The 20039-nt window shown below is 42.9% G+C and overlaps 1 protein-coding gene across 1 annotated transcript in view; it reads right to left on the bottom strand.

Annotated features, from left to right (window-relative positions):
- LOC144483718 (transient receptor potential cation channel subfamily V member 6-like) overlaps positions 1-1605 on the bottom strand; it is a 50050-nt gene extending 48445 nt beyond the window's left edge. The window contains exons 1-2 of the mRNA XM_078202261.1: positions 1571-1605; positions 721-815 (exon numbers count right to left, since the gene is read on the bottom strand). Of these exons, the coding sequence (XP_078058387.1) occupies positions 721-815; positions 1571-1605 (130 nt within the window). The remainder of the gene's footprint in view (positions 1-720; positions 816-1570) is intronic.
- Positions 1606-20039: the final 18434 nt, after the last annotated feature.

Genomic DNA, 20039 nt, shown 5'->3' with positions numbered 1-20039 from the left:
GTGCTCAATGGGCAGTGCTAGGGTGCCTGGTGGGTGGTGCCAGGGTGCCCAGTGGACACTGCAGGCTGACACTGCCCTATGGATACTGCCCGGCTATGCTCCCGTCCACCCTGTGGCATCAATGGTCTCCGATCTCCACAGGGAGGCCATCATGTCTGGCCTCTCACTGGTGGAGACCAGCTGTGATTCTCGCCAGTGAGAAGCTTGACCGGTGAGCGGGTAAGGTTAAGTGAGCCTGGACGCTAGCACCCGGGGCTTGCTAATGACATTTGAATTATGCCATAAATATTTAAATTGGCTTCACACTCAGAGTTAATGGGGGGAATTTTCCCGACCCATCATGGGAATCATAACGGACGGGGCACCGACCATGCAAAGGTCTGTTGACCTTGGGCAGGATTTTCCGGTTTTGCTGCAATCGCAGCCGGAAACTGCCACCCAATGTTTTGAGTCCATATGATTCTTCCACAGAACTGAAGAGGAATACAAATGTGATGAGTTATATAGTTGGAGAGGGGGATGGAGCAGAATAGGAGGAGAAAGAGAAGGAGAAAAATATAGACAAGTTAATCCAGATCCCTTTCTTACTGTTGATGGCATTCAGCATCGAATGAGGAAATTCAGTTCCTGCCTGGATTGTTAACACATGATGGAGAGAGGAGCATAAAGTGGGAAGGAAACAATTAAATGCAGAGAGAAATCGTCTATTATTAAACACACCTCGAATGGCAGGGTCAAAGTCTTTACTTGTTAATAAGGACTTCATGCTGACGGTGTCATTTATGTGAGCTGCTTTAAAAAACTCACTTCCATGCCTGCAAAAACACATTTGTTTCTGTATTTATTCAAGGAATGAAACATTAGAGTTACTTCAAATCTATTTAAAATGCATTTAATGCCAGATAATCTGAAACAGTTCTAAAACATACTTTTTCCCTTCTTAGACATGTGGCTTATTCAAAGGATCAATGCCTAGACTTTTAAAAATTTGAAGGTATGGTACAGACTAACTAAACTTAAAATAAAACTTTATCAAAATTGTGATGAAAAAGATATTTATTTATTATTTTTATTTTTTACACAATGTCAAAATTTTGATAAAAATTAAAATGGAATGCCTTTCTCATGTTTCTCTGTTAACAGTCCCACTCTGTATTCCCCTCCACCAAAAAACAGGCCTCCAAAATTCAGCATAATTATTCCTGAAAAACATAAATGGCTCTGTTCAGCTGATGAACGAGGCTCAAATTGGAAGTATGAATTTAGGAAACTCGTCCCATTATTTTAAAAAACTCATCCATAACCCTGTATTCAATTTTAAATTCATTTTTCAGTATCCAGATGGAACACTCAAAAGCATGAATTCGAAAAGTTATTTGCATAACACATAACTTATAAAAATATTCACAACTTTTTCAATCAATTCTGTTTTGGGTACTAAATGTTTCATCGCAATTTATATCAACCTCAGTTGGTCCCCATCCCCGACACTATGTTCCACAAAGTTCTAACTATGTTGTGTGGTTCAGCTTTTTTATAAAACTGTTCTAAAGGTCTTTCAGTTTGTTACCTCGCTGTATCGTTCATGTTCACCGTGATATACATTTCGACTTTATAAGTTACTTTCAGCAGTTCTAGTGTGGTTGATTCCTTTACAAAGAAGAAAGAGGAAAGGTCACTTAGAAGCTTTAAAAACAAAAAACATATTATGGACCCCTAAGCTAAAGGCCTGACCGACCAGTAGTATATATTAACATAAGATCATAGAATCCCTTTAGTGCAGAAGGAGGCCATTCAACCCATCAAGTCTGCACGACCACAATCCCACCAAGGCCCTATTCCCGTAACCCCACATATTTACCCTTCTAATCCCCCGACACTAAGTGACAATTTAGCATGGCCAATCAACCTAACCCGCACACCTTTGGAGTGTGGAAGGAAACCGGAGCACCCAGAGGAAACCCACGCAGTCACAGGGAGAATGTGCAAACTCCAAACAGACAGTGACCCAAGGCTGGAATTGAACTCGGGTCCCTGGCGCTGTGAAGCAGCAGTGCTAACCACTGTGCCACCATGCCACCTAGAATGCAGGTAAGCTCCTCACAAAATTAATAGCCAGCACATGGTGCTGACTGCAGCCATCAGTTCCATATCAGTCAGTGAGATCTCACATTGGCATCCCACATTTGTACTCAAAGCTTTGTCCATTAACATATTCAGCATCTTATGCCACAGTCCACTAAATACATACCAGATATTTATGAAACAGAATTGTTTGTGATATTCATTGCTGGTTATATGGTAGCATTAGACTAGTTGTTTAACCTCTTAATCAATGTATTCTTGCAAGATATGACAAATATTATACTCCTGTCAACATTTTTAATTTGTAAATCTTTGCAGTGTCAGGCAGATGATCTGAAGGACAAATGGAAAATATTTAGACTATTTTTCAATCAAACTCTGCTTTACTTAATTTAATGTTTAATTAAAATTTACCAGCTTGTGCAATTTATGCCAATTAGCTGTTTTCAAAAATGCCTCTTAAAATATTCTTAAATTGATACGTCTATTACTTGATTAAAAAAAATAATTGTATGCCATTAAGATGGATTCTCCCATTGAGTAGTTAGCATAATTGTTATCTATGAACTATTTTTAGCATACTCTCAATTTTATTTAATTAAAATGGAATATTGGCGACTTGCTTTCATTTTATAAACTGGAGATATGTAAAACTGAGGTACTCCAAGCCATTTCGTAGTTTGGTATAATACTTATTAATGTTTTAACGATTCAAATATTGTCACTGAAACAAAGTGACAAGACAGTTCAAATGTGTCCCATTCGATTAATGTAGAAAAATGTCTCTTTATATTAAAAATAATTGCAATAATGGGCATCAGTTTATCAGTGTGTGCCTCTGTTTGAATCACTGGAACAATGATAGAGTATTCCACTGCTATATCGCAAAATGCTGTACTGAATTATCACAACATTTGTAAGGAATAAAGCAGCAAATAAAATGCCAAACTATTTCTATTTGACAATGGGCATTTATTCACCCTATACATTTAATTGCCAAAATTGGAATTACGATGTTAGTCACATTGTCGTTTACACCCCAGGAATTACTTATTGTCAAATTAACTTGAAAATTATTTTCATGCCCTGGGTGAAGATTTTAAGTTGTGTGTCTATCGCTTAAGATTGTTTTATGAATTTTTTTAGAACTATTGATGAGAATTCACAGTCTTTCCACAAATATTAATATTTGAATACTACCAAATTCAGAAAACGTATAAATACCTCATGTTTATTCACCTGAAGAAGATTGCCTATAATGGCAGAATTAACATTCTTACCTTAGTTTCCCTTGTTGATTATGCTTGTGTAAAATCTTTCAGTGTGATGTGATATTGACTCCAGAAACAATCCTTGAAGGAGAGATTTTATCTGTCTAACTGTTTTGTAAACACCCAGGTCAACTTCTTGACATGTTTTCATTGTATTATGGGAGAGCATTTATTGTTTTGGTAACTAACAATAAACAGAAGGAATAATCTGTAGCAGGAACACTTAAATAGATTCCTCGTTGTGGTTCAATTTACTTCCAATGAACAACTTGATAAAAACGTATCATAATTCAAGGGAAATGTGACAAGATTTGGAGACACCAAAAAGGAGAATATCAAGCACAGGTTAAATTTCTTTTAAAAATATGGGCTTTTTCAAATATTTTTACAGAATGAGTAAAATTCCAAGTATGATGGTTAGGAACATGATAGAGAACTTTTGGAAAAACAATTGGAACTAATGACATTGGAAAAGGCAGGGCATAGATCTTGTAAAATAATTGAGTGCGGCACATTTTAATCTGCCATGGGTGCTTTTATGAGTTCAGTAGTATCAGTTAGTCTCATAAGTAGCCTTATATTTATCTTATATAAGGTAAGGTAAGTATCTTATTTTTATGTCCATTCCCACCAGCTTGTGCATGGACACCAACATCTGTAGACATAAGGAAGAGTTTGTTTTGGCAATCAGTTAGTGTGTACAGATACACCTCTTCCCAGTAAATCCAATGGCAGCACTAAAATATTATAACACCTGACTAACCTTTGAACACTACCTCAGAAACACTCCATTCACAGTATGTCTTGCTTTCAGTGGTACTCTTCAGAAGAGGAATGCCAACACGATCTACAGTCAAAGTATCTAGGTTGGATACAGTCACCAAATATCACCAAAATTATCTGCAAGCCCGGATACAAAAACCCAGTGACAACTATTTTGTGATAATCCAGATGATTAGAGAGCCAGACGTAGAACAGTGCTGCTAAGTGCTGTAAGGACATCTTGCGCTTAGTGAAAATAACAATCAGTTAAGGCTTCAAACCAGGCTCTGTTTCCTTGCAGGCATGCACCATTGAAGACCTATTGGAGTAGCACCATGAGGCACTCTCCCTGCAACCCAGCAGCTTTAGATTGCTGTGACCCAGAACAAAAGTACAGATGAGAGAGACCATCCGACTCATTGCATAGACAAATCAAATGGTCTCTCTCACGGCTGCTTCTCCTTGGTTTTCTTTGTGTCCTGAGAGTGGACTTCATCAGATGAATTCAGGAGAATAAGCCATTGTACACAGCGCCAGGGACCCGGATACGATTCCCGGATTGGGCAACTATCTGTGCAAAGTCTGCACCTTCACTCCGTGTGTGTGGGTTTCCTCAGGGTGCTCTGGTTTCCTCCCACACTCCAAAATGTGCTGGTTAGGTGTGTTGGCCATGCTAAATTGTCTCTTAGTGTACCTGAACAGGCGCCGAGGGTGTGGCAACTAAGGGATTTTCACAGTAACTTCAATGCAGTTTTTAAGAAAGCCTACTTGTGACACTAATAAATAAACAAATTTGTATAACATATTCTAGCATATTGCTTTGAAAAAGGTCAGTCAATTTAATTGTCAATTCAAACATTTGTCATTGATTTACAATGAAAAACTTTGGGAAACCAGTAAAATGTGTGAGAATATAGGTGCTTTGCTATATAATAATTTGCCTGGTGTATTAATTGTTGCTAGAAGGGAACGTTGTGCTGTGCCATTCACTTTGTTGCAAGCCCTGTAAGAAACACAAGGATCACTGCAAAATGGTGTGAAAAATGAAGCAATGTAAATTTATTAAAATTAATTTTCTCATTTTCAACATAAATACAGGAATATTTCATGGACGGGAGTTTACAGCCTTGCTCGTCCCGAAACCATAAAATCCTGCCCAAGGTCAATGGACCTTCTCATGCTCCGCCCCTCTGATTCCTGTGGTGTGTGGGATGGTAAAATTCCAGCCCACATGTTTTTGCATTATTTGTGTTATTGTACGCTTGAAACAAAACCATATGAAATTCATTCAAATTTTTATTTGAAGAATCATTTAATGTTTTGCTTTGATGAGATGAGGCGAGAGTGATTGTCCTAGACAACAAGACAACATTTGACCAAGTATAACATCAAGGAGCCCTAGCAAAACTGAATTCAAAGGGAATCAGGGGAAAAACAATCTCCACTGTTGGAGTCATATGGAGCACAAAGGAAGATGGTTGGAATTGTTAAAGGTCAATCATCTCAGTCCCAGGATATTACTGCAGGAGTTCCTCACCGGAGTGTCCTAGGCCCAGCCCCCTTCATCTGCTTCATCATGGCCTTCCCTCCATCATAAGATAAGAAGCGTGGATATTTGTTGATGATTGCACAATGTTCATAATTCATGACTCCTCACATACTGAAGTGGTTTGTGTCTATATATAACAAGATCTGGATAATATTCAGACTTGAGTTGATAATTGGCCAGTAACATTTGCTTCAAAAAAGTGCCAGGCAATGACCCTCTCCAACAAGAGAGAATCCAATCATCTCCCCTTGACATTCAATGCCATTATCAGCACTGCATATCCCACTATCAACATCTTTGGGGCACAATGAATGGGGTTCCCATTGATCAAAGATTGACAGCTTAGCCATGTATAGTATGACTCCAAGAGCAGGTTTGAGGCTGGGAATTCTGAGGTGACTACTTTACCTCCTGACTCCCCAAAGTTTGTCCACAAAAATAAGGATTATAATGGAATATTCTCCACTTGTCTGGATGAGAACAGCTCCCACAACACTCAAGAATATTGACCTCATCAAGGACAAAGGAGCCTACTTGAATGGCACCCATTCACCACCTTAAACATTCACTGCCTCCACCACCAATGCACAGTGGCAGCAGTGTGTACCATCTACAAGATGCACTGCAGCAACTCACAAAGATTCCTTTGATAGCATCTTCCAAACCCATGGCCTCTACCACCTGGAACAACAAAGGCAGCAGATGCATGGGAATACCACCTCCAGCAAGTTTCTCTCCAAGTCACGGTGGCACAGTAGTTAGCACTGCTACCTCACAGCACCCTGGACTTGGGTTCAATTCCGGCCTTGGGTCACTGTCTGTGTGGAGGGAGTTTGCACCTTCTCCCTGTGTCTGTGTGGGTTTCCTCCGGGTGCTCCGGTTTCCTTCCTCAGTCCAAAGATGTGCGAGTTAGGTTGATTGGCCATGCTAAATTGACCCTAGTGTTAGGGGGATTAGCAAGGTAAATGCGTGGGGTTATGGGAATTGGGCCTGGGTGGAATTGTGGTCGGGGTACAGACTCAATGGGCTAAATGGCCTCCTTCTGTACTGCCGAGATTCTATGAACATAGAACATAGAACATAGAACATTACAGCGCAGAACAGGCCCTTCAGCCCACGATGTTGCACCGACCAGTTAAAAAAAAAAAAAACTGTGACCCTCCAACCTAAACCAATTTCTTTTCGTCCATGAACCTATCTACGGATCTCTTAAACGCCCCCAAACTAGGCGCATTTACTACTGATGCTGGCAGGGCATTCCAATCCCTCACCACCCTCTGGGTAAAGAACCTACCCCTGACATCGGTTCTATAACTACCCCCCCTCAATTTAAAGCCATGCCCCCTCGTGCTGGATTTCTCCATCAGAGGAAAAAGGCTATCACTATCCACCCTATCTAAACCTCTAATCATCTTATATGTTTCAATAAGATCCCCTCTTAGCCGCCGCCTTTCCAGCGAAAACAATCCCAAATCCCTCAGCCTCTCCTCATAGGATCTCCCCTCCATACCAGGCAACATCCTGGTAAACCTCCTCTGCACCCTCTCCAAAGCCTCCACATCCTTCCTGTAATGTGGGGACCAGAACTGCACACAGTACTCCAAGTGCGGCCGCACCAGAGTTGTGTACAGTTGCAACATAACGCTACGACTCCTAAATTCAATCCCCCTACCAATAAACGCCAAGACACCATATGCCTTCTTAACAACCTTATCTACTTGATTCCCAACTTTCAGGGATCTATGCACACATACACCTAGATCCCTCTGCTCCTCCACACTATTCAAAGTCCTCCCGTTAGCCCTATACTCAACACATCTGTTATTCCTACCAAAGTGAATTACCTCACACTTCTCCGCATTAAACTCCATCCGCCACCTCTCGGCCCAACTTTGCAACCTGTCTAAGTCTTCCTGCAAACTACGACACCCTTCCTCACTGTCTACCACACCACCGACTTTGGTGTCATCAGCAAATTTGCTAATCCACCCAACTATACCCTCATCCAGATCATTAATAAATATTACAAACAGCAGTGGCCCCAAAACAGATCCCTGAGGTACACCACTTGTAACCGCACTCCATGATGAATATTTACTATCAACCACCACCCTCTGTTTCCTATCCGCTAGCCAATTCCTGATCCAAAGTCATACATCATCCAGACTTGGAACTATGGCTGTGATTTTCGGGCTGCGTCATGGTGGGACTGCTATGGGAGGTTTTATTGACTTTTGGTTGCACCGGACAATCCTGGGGGGCCAGAAAATCCCACTATCTATCACCATTCCTTCACCGTCACTGGTTCAAAATCCATCCCTAAGAGTATCATGAGTGTACCTACATCAGATTGGCTGCAGCAGTTCAAGAGAGTGGTTCACCCTCACTTTCTGAAGGACAATTAGGCAACAAACATTGGCCTTGACAGAAATGACCATATTCCATGAAAAGATAAAAAAAATGAGAAAGCAGTTTGGTGGAATGACAAGCTGTTACAGACAGGAGGAGGGTCCATCCAAACTGCACAAAGTTTCCTTCTCATTACCCATCCATGAACAGAAAGGTGTTATGATCTGTTTTCTTTTTAATAAGAGTTGGATTATTCTCCAACCCCTCCATTTTTTGTGTGATCGAATTCCTGCTGATATCCCCACAGTAAATTCAAGTTAAGATGAACTCAAAAGGTTAGTTTAATGACACATTAAAAAAATCACAAAAAGGAGGGTCTGCAACATCCCCATCAGCATACATACAGTAACGAGAAGGATAGAGAAAAGAAGGTTTTATAGTATAGAGACCACAGAGAAAATAAATATTGGTTCACTGAGGTCCAGAATCCAGAATCAATGTTCGATTACAAATTCCTTCACAGATATTGATGGGCTGAAAACCAATGGTGTAAGATTCACTTTTCCAATGTTTTGACTTTGCAAGACAAAATAGGCACACAGAGATGCTTTTGGCAATGGTACAAAACTTTCAGCAGAGGTAGGAGAGATGGGCCAGTTGCCAGCCTGGCCAGCCTGGCCAGAACTCCTTCTGTAAGGCCTGCTAGTCAGATGTTTAAGAAGTGAGCTGGCTTACAGCTCAGAAAGGCAATATTAACTCGTTCAACAAACCAGAATCTTAGGTCATGTGACCTTACATCACCACAGTATCTTCAACAAAGGATGTTTATCCAGTGTCTAGAAATTGGCTTTGTGTTTCAAGCTGATAACCGTACCAGCCATTATGGGTTAAAAGAGGTGCTATTTATTGAGGGTCTGGAGTTCAGGAAGTCATGGGTTGGAATTTTACCATCCCGCCCGCCACGGGAATCAGAGTGAGCGAGGGGCAGACCACAGAAAGGTCCATTGACCTTGGGCGGGATTTTATGGTTTCGGGATGAGCGAGGGCGTAAAATCCCACCCATGGTTTGTGCAGACTCACTGGGCCCAATTTTACCATCGCATTGCGCCCATTTTCGGGCGTGAAAACTTGATAAAGTCGGGCGTGAGGCGAGTAGCGCAATCCGCGCCTGCCTCCGCGCCGGTCTCCCTTTACCAAGGCCCGAAAATGGCCACGATTTGCCTGAGATCAGTGTGGGGGGGAGGAGGGGGGGCAGGATGGGGAGGAGGTGGGGGAGAAGGGGGGGTCCACTGCCACTCTGCCTGAGATTGGTGGAGGTGAAGTGGGGTCCGCTGCCACTCTGCCTGAGATCAATGGGGGAGGGGGGGGAAGGGGTGTCCACTGCCACTCTGCCTTAGATCAGTGGTAGGGGGAAGGTAGATCCGCTGTCATGCTGCCTGAGATCGTGGGGGGAAGGGGAGAGGGGCCTGTGATCAGTCTGGGTGGTGGGGGTGTGGGGGGATAAGGGGGTCAGTATTATGGGGGTGGGGCAATATCTGTGGGGGCCAGGGAGAGACATTAGCCGGCCTGGGAGAAATGTGACAGGGGAGCCATATTCTATCATTTTGTTTTCTGCGCATGCGCAGTTGGAGGCGCCGATCGGAGCTACAGGAGTTTGGGTTGTTAAGCCCCGCCCACAGGCTTCTACAGTGCGATTCGGAATCGCTGATATTTTTGCAGGCAGAGTGTGTATGGGGGCACCTGAGAAAAGTCTAAAAGTCGGATCTGAAACACTCCCAGTTTCAAGTCTGCCCAGCATTTTAGAATCAAAATGGCAAAATAGGACCCACTGACTCTGCTGGCAGGCATGGTTTATCAAACACAAATGGCCTTTGTGTATTTATCAATGGGCTGTGCAGTCCCCAGATTGCCTGTTAGTAGCTCGTCAGGGATAACAAGGTGTGACATTTCTGAAACTGCGACATGGCTCCTTTTGTTCTGCTGCCTCACAGACAATAACTCACAGACAGAGGGTCAGCCTTCTTAATGATCCAATGAGTCAAAGGTTCCATTTGAAATTAAGAATTAGCAATGAGGATATACTTTTATTAAAAATGTCGTGTTAACTCATGTTCCATTACATAGTGAAGGGGGAGATGGCAGTATAGTGGCAATATCACTGGACTAGTGATCCAGAAGTCCAAGCTAACGCTCTGGGGACACAAATTTAAATCCCATGACAGCAGCTGATGTAATTTAAATTAAGTTAATGAAATAGGATTGAGAACAGAAGGCACCAATTTAAGGTGATTGGCCAAAGCAAAAATGGTGATTTGAATATATGGAGATACGAACATGTGAAACAGGAGGAGAAGTAGGTCATTCGGCCCCTCAAACCTGTTGCACCATTCAATAAGATCATGGCTGATCTGTTTGTGTTAAGTTCCACATTCCCATTTATCCCGGATAACCTTTGATTTCCTCACCTAACAATAACCTATCGAACTCTGCTTTAAAAATATTCAATGACCCTGCTTCCAGCACCTTGTGAGGCAGAGAATTCCAAAGTTGCATAATCCTCCGAGAGAAAATATCCCTCCTCATCTCCATCCTATAAGAGTGATCCCTAATTTTAAAACATTGTCTCCTAGTTCTGGGCCCACCCACAAGAGGAAACATCATTTTCACATTACCTTGTCAACACCATTCAGGATCGTATATATTTCAATCAAGTCACTCCTTGCTCTTCTAAACTCCAGTAGAAACAAGCCCAGCCTGTCTAATCCTCATAGGACAATCCTTTCATTCCAGGTATCAACTAATAAACCTCCTGTGAACCATCTCCAATTCATTTACATCCTTCCTTAAATAAGAATTCGAGATATGGTCTCACCAATGCCTTGTATAACTGAAGCATTGTATTCTTACTTTTTTGGTCAATTCCTCTTGCAGTAAAGAATAGTATTCCATATTTTTATACAGTGAGCGGTTAGCATTTGAAATACATTACCTGAGAGTGTGGTGGATGTTGATTCAATTGTGGCTGTCAAAAGAAAATCAAATCATTACCTGTAGAAACTTCTTTTTGCAGTTAAAAAAGAACAGAGCTAGCATGCACACGATGGGCTGATTGGCCTCTTTCTCTACTGTAACTATTTTATGTTTTTATGATTTCTAATGTGGTTGACTCTCAACTGACCTCGGGCAATTAGGGATGGGCAATAAATGCTGGCCAGCCAGCGATGTCCATGTCCCACGAATTAATAAAAAAAGGATATTCTGGTTTAATGAATTCTAATAGAAAAACATTTGAAGGACAATAGAATGTTTATCTGAATTAATTCAAGCCTTGAACTGTCAGTGATCTTGGAGATGTTCAACAAACTAGGGGCCAGAACAACAGATTTGCCATTCCTCCATATTCATGGGGAATTTTCTTGGCTCTGGGTTTCCTTGACAGCACTATCCAAACCCAAGATCACCAAGGAAGACAAGGGCAGCAGATACTTGGGAACAGCACCAATTGCAGGTTCCCCTCCTAGCCACACACCACCCAGACTTGGAAGTATCTCATCATTACTTCATCATCACTGAAGACATGCCGCCACCTCTGGTGGGTCTCTCCTGCCGATGGGACAAATCGAGTCAGCGATGGTGACGGAGTGTTTGGCTGTTAGGTATAAGTCTGTGGGTTGGATAATATCAAGCTGTTGCTTGACTGATCTCTGGGAGAATGGTGGTTCTATTCAGGCCAAAAGTGAGCATTTGTCTTTCTTGTGCATGATACACAATCGGCTAGACCGCGCTGATCTGAATGCTGATTATCATCCTGGGAAACACAGAAATCCTTCAGACCTGACATTGATATCCATTCATTAAATTATAAGACAACTGGTTAATCATGAATATCATTCACGTGGGCTTTGCACAACAGTGGGAGCTTGCATGTGTGTAAATTGATGTTCTCCTCTACTTTCTATTGTTATAAATATTGATTTCCTTCATTAGCAGTTTTTTTTAAAACCATCTTCACCTGACATGCAACCTAACTCGCATCCCGACGGTCATCTCGCGTGTCTGTCATTTTAGCTTTCAGAAGTTACCAGGTAACACATCAGCTTGGTTGGTTCCCGTGCTCTGTGTCTTTCTCATGGATTCGGGTCAATTTCAAGATTTTACACAAGGTATTGAAGCTCATGCGGCCATCAAACGGACTGTGAGCCAGGCACAACATGTCAGAAAGGTAAGAGCTTTAAAACAGTTTGGTGGAATGACAAGCTGCAGCTAGGTCACATCGGATCAGGCAAGAACACCTTAGGTTAAAGCTGTCAATGGCAAAATTAGTACAAGTGCATCGTTTGATGGTTAAAAGAATGTAACAATTGTGAGTTTGTATAAATATCAACTGATACACAGCTGATAACCTTGTAAGATATGTAAATAGCAAGATTATGTTTCACAACTGTGAACGTGTTTCTGATTAAAAAAACATGTTATCTCCATGACTCAATTACACCTGCTCACGTATCCAGTTACTATGGCGACCTCATGAATGAATTGGGGATTAATTGTAATCCTAACCGTAAGAATCATCCACAACTTCCTTCTTAAATCCAAGCTTAAATGCCAAATAATTACAGCTTATATGCACTTTTCTCATTTTACAGGGTGAGTCTCACGCATGAAAATGTATGAATGGGTCAAACGAGGTTATTTTAAAGATGTTTAACAGTGTGCTTGCTGTACAGTTTCTGGTTCACACTGAGGCATATAGCATGTTAGCCCTTACTGCATCAAAGACAACCAGTTCCAATCTTCATTTGGAGGAAATTGAAGCTTGCCAGGAATAGATGCTCCACAACACCAACATGACGGAGGGGCTGATAAAGATAGAAAAGTGAGAAAGCAGGGTGTCTTCAATGCTATGACTTTGGATGATGTTGAGGGTCAGCAGTGGGTGAGGAGTAATTAAGTTGTGTAGTAGATGTTATTAATGGCTGCAGATAGGTCAGGAAGGAGGGTGCCATTTGCAACTTTGCTTCGGGTTATTTCAGTGTCGTGGTTCGGGTAGAAACCTCTTTTGGCAAAACCCATATAAATATAACTAACTTCTGGCATGCCCAAGGGAGTCTGACTGATATTGGTGTAAGTGTGGCTTACTTACAGGTGCAAGAAGCTATGTATATTCTCACACATTGCCCTGCCCTTTGTAAACATAAAGAGCATGTCCAGCATTGAGCCTTTGCCAACTAAACAAAAGCCTGGGAGACAGCCATTCCCTGGTTCAATCCCCATGACCAATCAGAGTTGACCTGCCTGGTTTGAATTTAAACAAAGCTTGGCAGTTAAATTCTCCCTTGCGAATTCGCCATGGCAATGCATCTACCAATCAGAACCCAGTTGCCAACTAATCAGCACTTTCTTCTCATGTAGTATAAATTGTTGCTCCCTTGACAATTGGTATTCTTGTAAATCTGCCCTGATGAGTGCAAATTGAAAAGCTTTGGTAGATGTCCCTTTTTTCAATAAAATTCAAATTCTGTACTACCAAGTGACATTCCCTAGAAAAGGGAATGTTTACAGGTGTCAGCTGACATGGGTGGCAGGAAAGGAGTTTATCAGGAATTGGATTGAAAAAGTAAGTAATGAATCTCATTGACTTAATAAACCAAGGAGAGAGAGCATGAGGGAAGAGAAACTAGAGGACGATGATCGGTCAGGGCTCTGGCAGGGGGAAAGTTTGAAGAATTTAATATATTAAATCATTGTATCATTAAATCCTCTGTTACAGCAGTATTCAAAATTTTATTAGGTAAGTGGAGTTAAATGTGTGGAAAATATTGATCAAATATCATGCTTTAACAAATTCCTGTTGTATTTCTAGTTCTTCAGGAGTGAATACCAGCAGCAGTAGCTTACCTAAGAGTCAATCTTCACCATGGTTGAACCTCAGCGATGCGAGCATTTCACTGCCAGTTGCCTGTCGAAGAAAAGAAACTCCACAACAGAGCTGTGATTCAGGAATCCTGTCGCCTGTGAGTTACCTCTGGTTGTCCACTAATGCTGGCACTTTGCTCTTTCCTCCTGTTTATCTGATCAAAATGAAAGTCGTAAACATACTAAAAAGTAAGATTTGTTGAGTGGTTTTGCAAAGGAATATAGGCGTGCAGATATGTTACGGTTTAAAGTGTGGAAGCTCGGGTAAAAAGTGCCATCCAAAGGCAACTAGCACCTGGTTTGAAGACATATATTGAATATAAAATCAAGAAAGTGATTATTGTTGTCCGAAAATTAGACACTTAGTGTGCCCTTCTAGCACAGTTACCATGTGGTTACTATAGATGTTCCCAGACAATTCTGCCTCAGCATCCCTGCCTGTTATCCTCACTTATACTGTCCAAGGCCTCTTTAACTTCTCAGGTTAAAACTCTGAGCTTGTTGTCGAAATCAGCTAATTCAAGGCACTGATTGTGGATACCCGTGCCCCATACACAATTGCTAGATCGTTCATCAGATCTCTCCTCCCACGTCCTTTTGGTCTGGGTCTGCCTTTACCCTCATCAATTCCCGTCTCTCGTCCCAGTAACCTATGGATTAAGCGGAGTTATAGTTTCTTAAGTTGTTAGAAGAAGTTAGAATCTCTACAGTGCAGAAGGAGGCCATTCCGCCCATCAAGTCTGCACCGCCAACAATCCCCCAGGCCCTGTCCCCATACCCAGAACCCCACGTATTTACCCTGCTAATCCCCCTGACACTAAGGAGCAATTTATCATGGCCAATCAACCTAACCCGCATATCTTTGGACTGTGGGAGGAAACTGGAGCACCCGGAGGAAACCCATGCAGACACGGGGAGAACATGTAAACTCCACACAGACAGTTGCCCAAGGCCAGAATTGAATCCAGGTCCCTGGCTCTGTGAGGCAGCAGTGCTAACCACCGTGCCACTCCCAACTCTTATGAAAAACTTAAAACAACCACGGCAGACACTCAACGTATGGCAAAATCCTCCACCAGGAATTCACAGGATTGCAGGCAGAGCTGTTCAGAAGTTGGGAACTGCAGATCTCAACTGACTTTGGCAGCTCTCATAGACAGCACCAGTCCCTAATGATTGAGCCTGTGCTTCCGGTCAACCAACAAAGCAGTCGACTCACTACAGGGGGCACCAGTCTGGCAGCTGAGTCCCGGATAGGTTCACCACCACAGGCATGGTGGATGTTGTCAGATAGTATTTTGTCCATGTGTTTTAAGACCAACTCGCTTTCGGGTCTCAGAATGGCTTCAGGACAAGTGGGGTGGCGTTGGCCTCAACCCATTTCTTATTTTGTACAGAATATATTTCCCCTCTATAAGCTTTCCAGGGCATTGCTGTCCTAATTCCAGCTCCTTTTCTGGGCCAGTAACTAGACACCCGAGCTCAGTACATGCAGGATTGGAGAATCCCCACCAATCATCCATGGGTTCTACACTCGGATAACAGTAGTCTGAGCTCCCATTCACCTTTCTATATACTGCCTGCTGATTGTTACATCCAAACATTACACTTTTATTGGGGTCTACCCATAGGATACCATCCTCACATTCGCCCGCGTCCATGGGGCAAATCACGTATATCCAGGGTAGGCAAGTTCCTGTCCAGTTGGCTCCTGTGAAGATTCTCCACCGGTTATCCAGCTTGCAGTGAAGACTGTTGCGATACTCCACATGTTTACGATCATTCTGGGGAAAAGCCAAGGTAGCATCTATTATTATTCTTAAATAATATCTGCTTGGTTTAAATATTCCTCCAACCCTACTCTGCTTGCGGAGATTTCTACCAGCCATGCCAGGTACTGGTCTGCACTCATCTTCCCCCAAAACTGCTTTTGTATCCAATTCTCCCAATTTTCCCCTTTTTCTTTTATTATATCAATTGTGTCAGGTATGAAAGAAAGCCAAGCCTGACTGGAGGCCCTTGGAGGTTTTATCCCAAAATTTGGATTTGGGACCGTGTTCATGGTCGTGCACTCTTGTTTGATTTGATGCTTCTTAAGGTAAGGGAGTTTATGGTCGGAGTCAGAGCTACCTGGAATCTTTCCCTACTCTACATAAATTTACGAAAGGTAATGGGACGCAGGGCTTCACAGACATGGAAGCTGCACTACAAATGATGAGACAAGGTGGGATGAGGAAAAATGGGAAGAGTTTTAATGATGAGATGAGATGAAGAAAACGGGAAGAACTTTCCTCTAAGGACTTTTGTCCTTAACCATTATAATGTGCAGAGATCCACAGAGACAGAGGTCATGCCATTAATGACGCAAAGAGATGAGGAAAACGGGAAGAGATTTCCTCTGAGGAGTTTGTGTCTTCAACCACTATTGTGTAGAGTCTACACGCTTCAACTGGCTGAGCTCTTACAAACAAGCGAGGGAAAGCCGCTCTCCTATAATATTATTGGTGTATGTGTATGACGAGGGAACGTTCTAAATGTTTGTTGTTGTCCGGGCTACATGAACACTCAGTTTGCTGGTTTCCGAGCAACAAAATCAGTTGCGGTGCAGTGATAGCCATACGTTTTCTGAAGAATGAATAGTATTTATGTCGGAGGACTCCGGCTTTCGGGAATTTGCTCGGCCTCATCCTCCTCATTGGAATGCCAAACTAAACGCTTTTGTGAGCCCTGGAGCCACGATGACTCATCGACGCTCCGTGAGTGGTGCACTGCCCTTCTAGTTCGGTTTCAGGGCAGTGGTCGTGGTGGTCATCGCATCGTCCCCCTGTTCTGTGGGATCCAAATCGCTAGCAAGGGATTGGGACATGGGGGTTGGTGTTTCACATCCTTCCAGGACTAGGTGAAATTGGTGGTGTTTTGGGAGCTGCATGCCTTACGTGGTACTATCCGGTCTTCCCGGAGTCCACTCGAATTTTGTAAACCAATGGGCTCGCTTTGTCTACCACAGAATGGAGTCCAGAATACTTAGGGGACAGGAATGTGCTTGGTTTTGTTTGACTGTTTGTGGAGCTGACTTCAAAGATACTAGTGATTGTTCGATGGTCCTCCTGTTAGATCCAGAGGATGCAGCCAAGACACTGCTGATTAAATTTCTCTCACACTATTACATGTCACAGTTATGCAGTCCTGGTCTCATTGCAGTACATGAGGATGGCGATGACAACTGTTCTGTAAACCAAGACTTTTGTTGACTTGCAAAGGTCTTTGTTTTCAAACGCTCACTGTCGTAGTTATTGCTGGCTAAACTGGATGTGGCTGATTCGATGTTGGATCACCATGTGAATGGTGGCCTATCGAGGGAGGTGGCTGTGAAGGTATTTCCTGAGATGCGTAGATTAGAGGGGTTAGCGAGTAAATGTGTAGGGATATTGGGGTAGGGCCTGGGTGGGATTGTGGTCGGTGCAGACTCGATGGGCCAGATGGCCTCTTTCTGCATTGTTGGATTTTTCCTTTTTCCTGTATGGGAAGTGCCCTACATCTTCTAGAGTCTCAACATATGTGGGAGGTTAATAATCTGCTTTAAGTATTTGTGAATACATAAATTTGGCTAGGATACCAGGAGAACTCCCCAACTGTTCTTCAAATAAAGCCATGTGATCATTTGCATTAACTTGAATGGGTCGGATGGTTTAACATCTCATTTGATTGTAGATTTGTAGAATTGATAAAGCAACAGTTATAGTTATGAAGAAAAGCTCAGAAAATTGGGGTTTATTCCTTGCGAGCAGAAAAGATTATTATGAGGATCCTACAGAGGTGTTACAAATTTTGAAAGACTTTGTAAAGGGATTGGTGAATCAGTAATGAACAGGACAAAGGGGTATCACAAAAAGAACAAAGAAGGGAATCAGAAGAACGTTTTCATACAGAGGATTATTAGACCATACAATCGTTTAATACATGTGGCTCTTCATGGAGAGGTAACGACTCTGAAATCCCTTTGACGATTGTGATATCAACAGGAGCACATCCCATTTCTGCTTCCTGGCCCATGAAAGTACCTTCTTGGATTCATTTCTGCTGCCCTCCTGACAACTGGAATCTCCTGTGTTCATAAGTTCTTAAGATATAGGAGCAGAATTAGGCCATTTGACCCATCGAATCTGCTCCGCCATTCATTCATGGCTGATGTTCTCCTCATCCCCATTTTCCTGCCTTCTCCCCATAACCCTTCAACCCATTACCAATTAAAAATCTGTCTAACTCCTCCTTAAATTTACTCACTGTCCCAGCATCCACCGCACTTTGAGGAAGCGAATTCCACAGATTCACAACCCTTTGGGAGAAGTAGTTTCTCCTCAACTCCTTTTTAAATTTGCTACACTTTATCCTAAGACTATGACCTCTCGTCCTAGAATGCCCCACAAGAGGAAGCATCTGCTCCATGTCTACTTTATCCATTCCTTTTATTATCTTATATACTTCCACTTGATCTCCCCTCATTCGTCTAAATTCCAGAGAGTTTCCATCTGGAAAGAGAATTTTACTCATTCTATCCCCTCTTCTCATCTATTGCCTTATCAATGTTCGTATTGCCCTACCTCCTTAGCAAGAGGACTCATCCCTCAATAATGAGCAAAAAAAAAGAATAATTTGAGATACTTCACTTGTTAAGGCTTCTTGCTTAAACAGAGTTTAGATTGGTATTGCTCAAGTATCATTTTTGGAGGTGGATGCTCTTCCACTCAGTGTGTTGGCTAGCTTAAAAATAATGGTTCCCGATTAGCATTAAGATTGAGAGAGTTGTGGAGTTTCTGCTTCTTGTTACATGGTTGTTATTTGTCTTGTATGAGTCACCATTAGGAATACTGGTGATTTGGTAGAAATGTATTTCCACCTTTCCGCAGTTTTGCTGAATCTTGAGCCCCTGCCACCAATCCCGCAGATGGTGAAATTGGGCACGATATCCTGCCCACCGTTTCGAGTCTGGATGACACTTCATCAGAGTTTCCCCACATGCCTCTGAACAGGCCCTAGTAAAATCTGGAAATGAGTGGGATCATAAGTTTCTGACATGTCGGTGTTGTTGTGAGGTGAACTTTCTCCCCCTGATGCCCCTCCCCTTTACCCATTAAATACTCAAGTCATGCTACCACTGGGCATTAAGGCAGCACAAAAAACATACAGAAAGTGACACAACACACATTGGCCGGAATTTTACCAGCACACTTGCCAGAGGCTTGTAAGATCGCACCCAAGGCCAATGGAGAATGCTGTTCTGCGAGCCTCGTCAGCCCCAATTTCGGACAGATAATGGACAGTTGTGTATATAATTTAAATGTATTTTTCACATTTTCCAATCACACATTATGCACAGCCAAATGCTTGAAGTTCTTTCTATTGTTAGAAGTAACCATCATTATACCAGTGAACAAGGAAAGCTTTGGGCAGGAATTTTCCCCCCAAAAAATTCAAGTGTTGAATTTGCGGGAAAACTGGAGTAATTCAAGCTGGTTTTTCAGTGGGAGTTCACACTAGAATCTCCCACACTCTGTGCACTGCAGAGGCCACCAGTGCGAATATCTTTAAGTTTCAGGGGGCTGGGCTATTCCCACCCAGGACTCTGAAACCAGTGGGACTTTGCGCATGCGCAGTGGCTCCACACTGTCAGCCTCCCATTTGCTGGCCAGCTCAATCACTGGCCAGCCCGGGACACGCGCAGTGCTGCCCCCCAATCCCTCCACGGCCTGATCGCGGCCCCCCCGGACCATTCCCGGGCCAGCCTCGACCCCCGTCTCCGCCCCTGTCCTGGACTGCCCCAATCAATACAATAAGATTGAAATTACTTACCTGGTCTTCCTGCCGGCTTCCAGTGCTGATCTGATTGCGCCGGAGATCCGGTGCTGGGAGATGCGGATGCGGCGGAACACAGCACAAATCCCGCGCATGCCCGGCCGCGAGGTTCTCCCACCCCGCTGCACTAGAAAATTAGCATGGCGGGGTGGGAGAATCGCCCCCATGGTATTGGATCTTCGACAGGACTTTCAAGTTTCTCTGACCATGCCTCTACTCACCTCTAATCCAGCTAACAACGTAAGCACGGTGAT

Source organism: Mustelus asterias, chromosome 3 (genome assembly GCF_964213995.1).
Source record: "Mustelus asterias chromosome 3, sMusAst1.hap1.1, whole genome shotgun sequence".
NCBI classification, from domain to species: domain Eukaryota; kingdom Metazoa; phylum Chordata; class Chondrichthyes; order Carcharhiniformes; family Triakidae; genus Mustelus; species Mustelus asterias.
The sequence above is the reverse complement of the archived record's forward strand: the minus strand, read 5'-3'. Positions and strand labels throughout refer to the sequence as shown.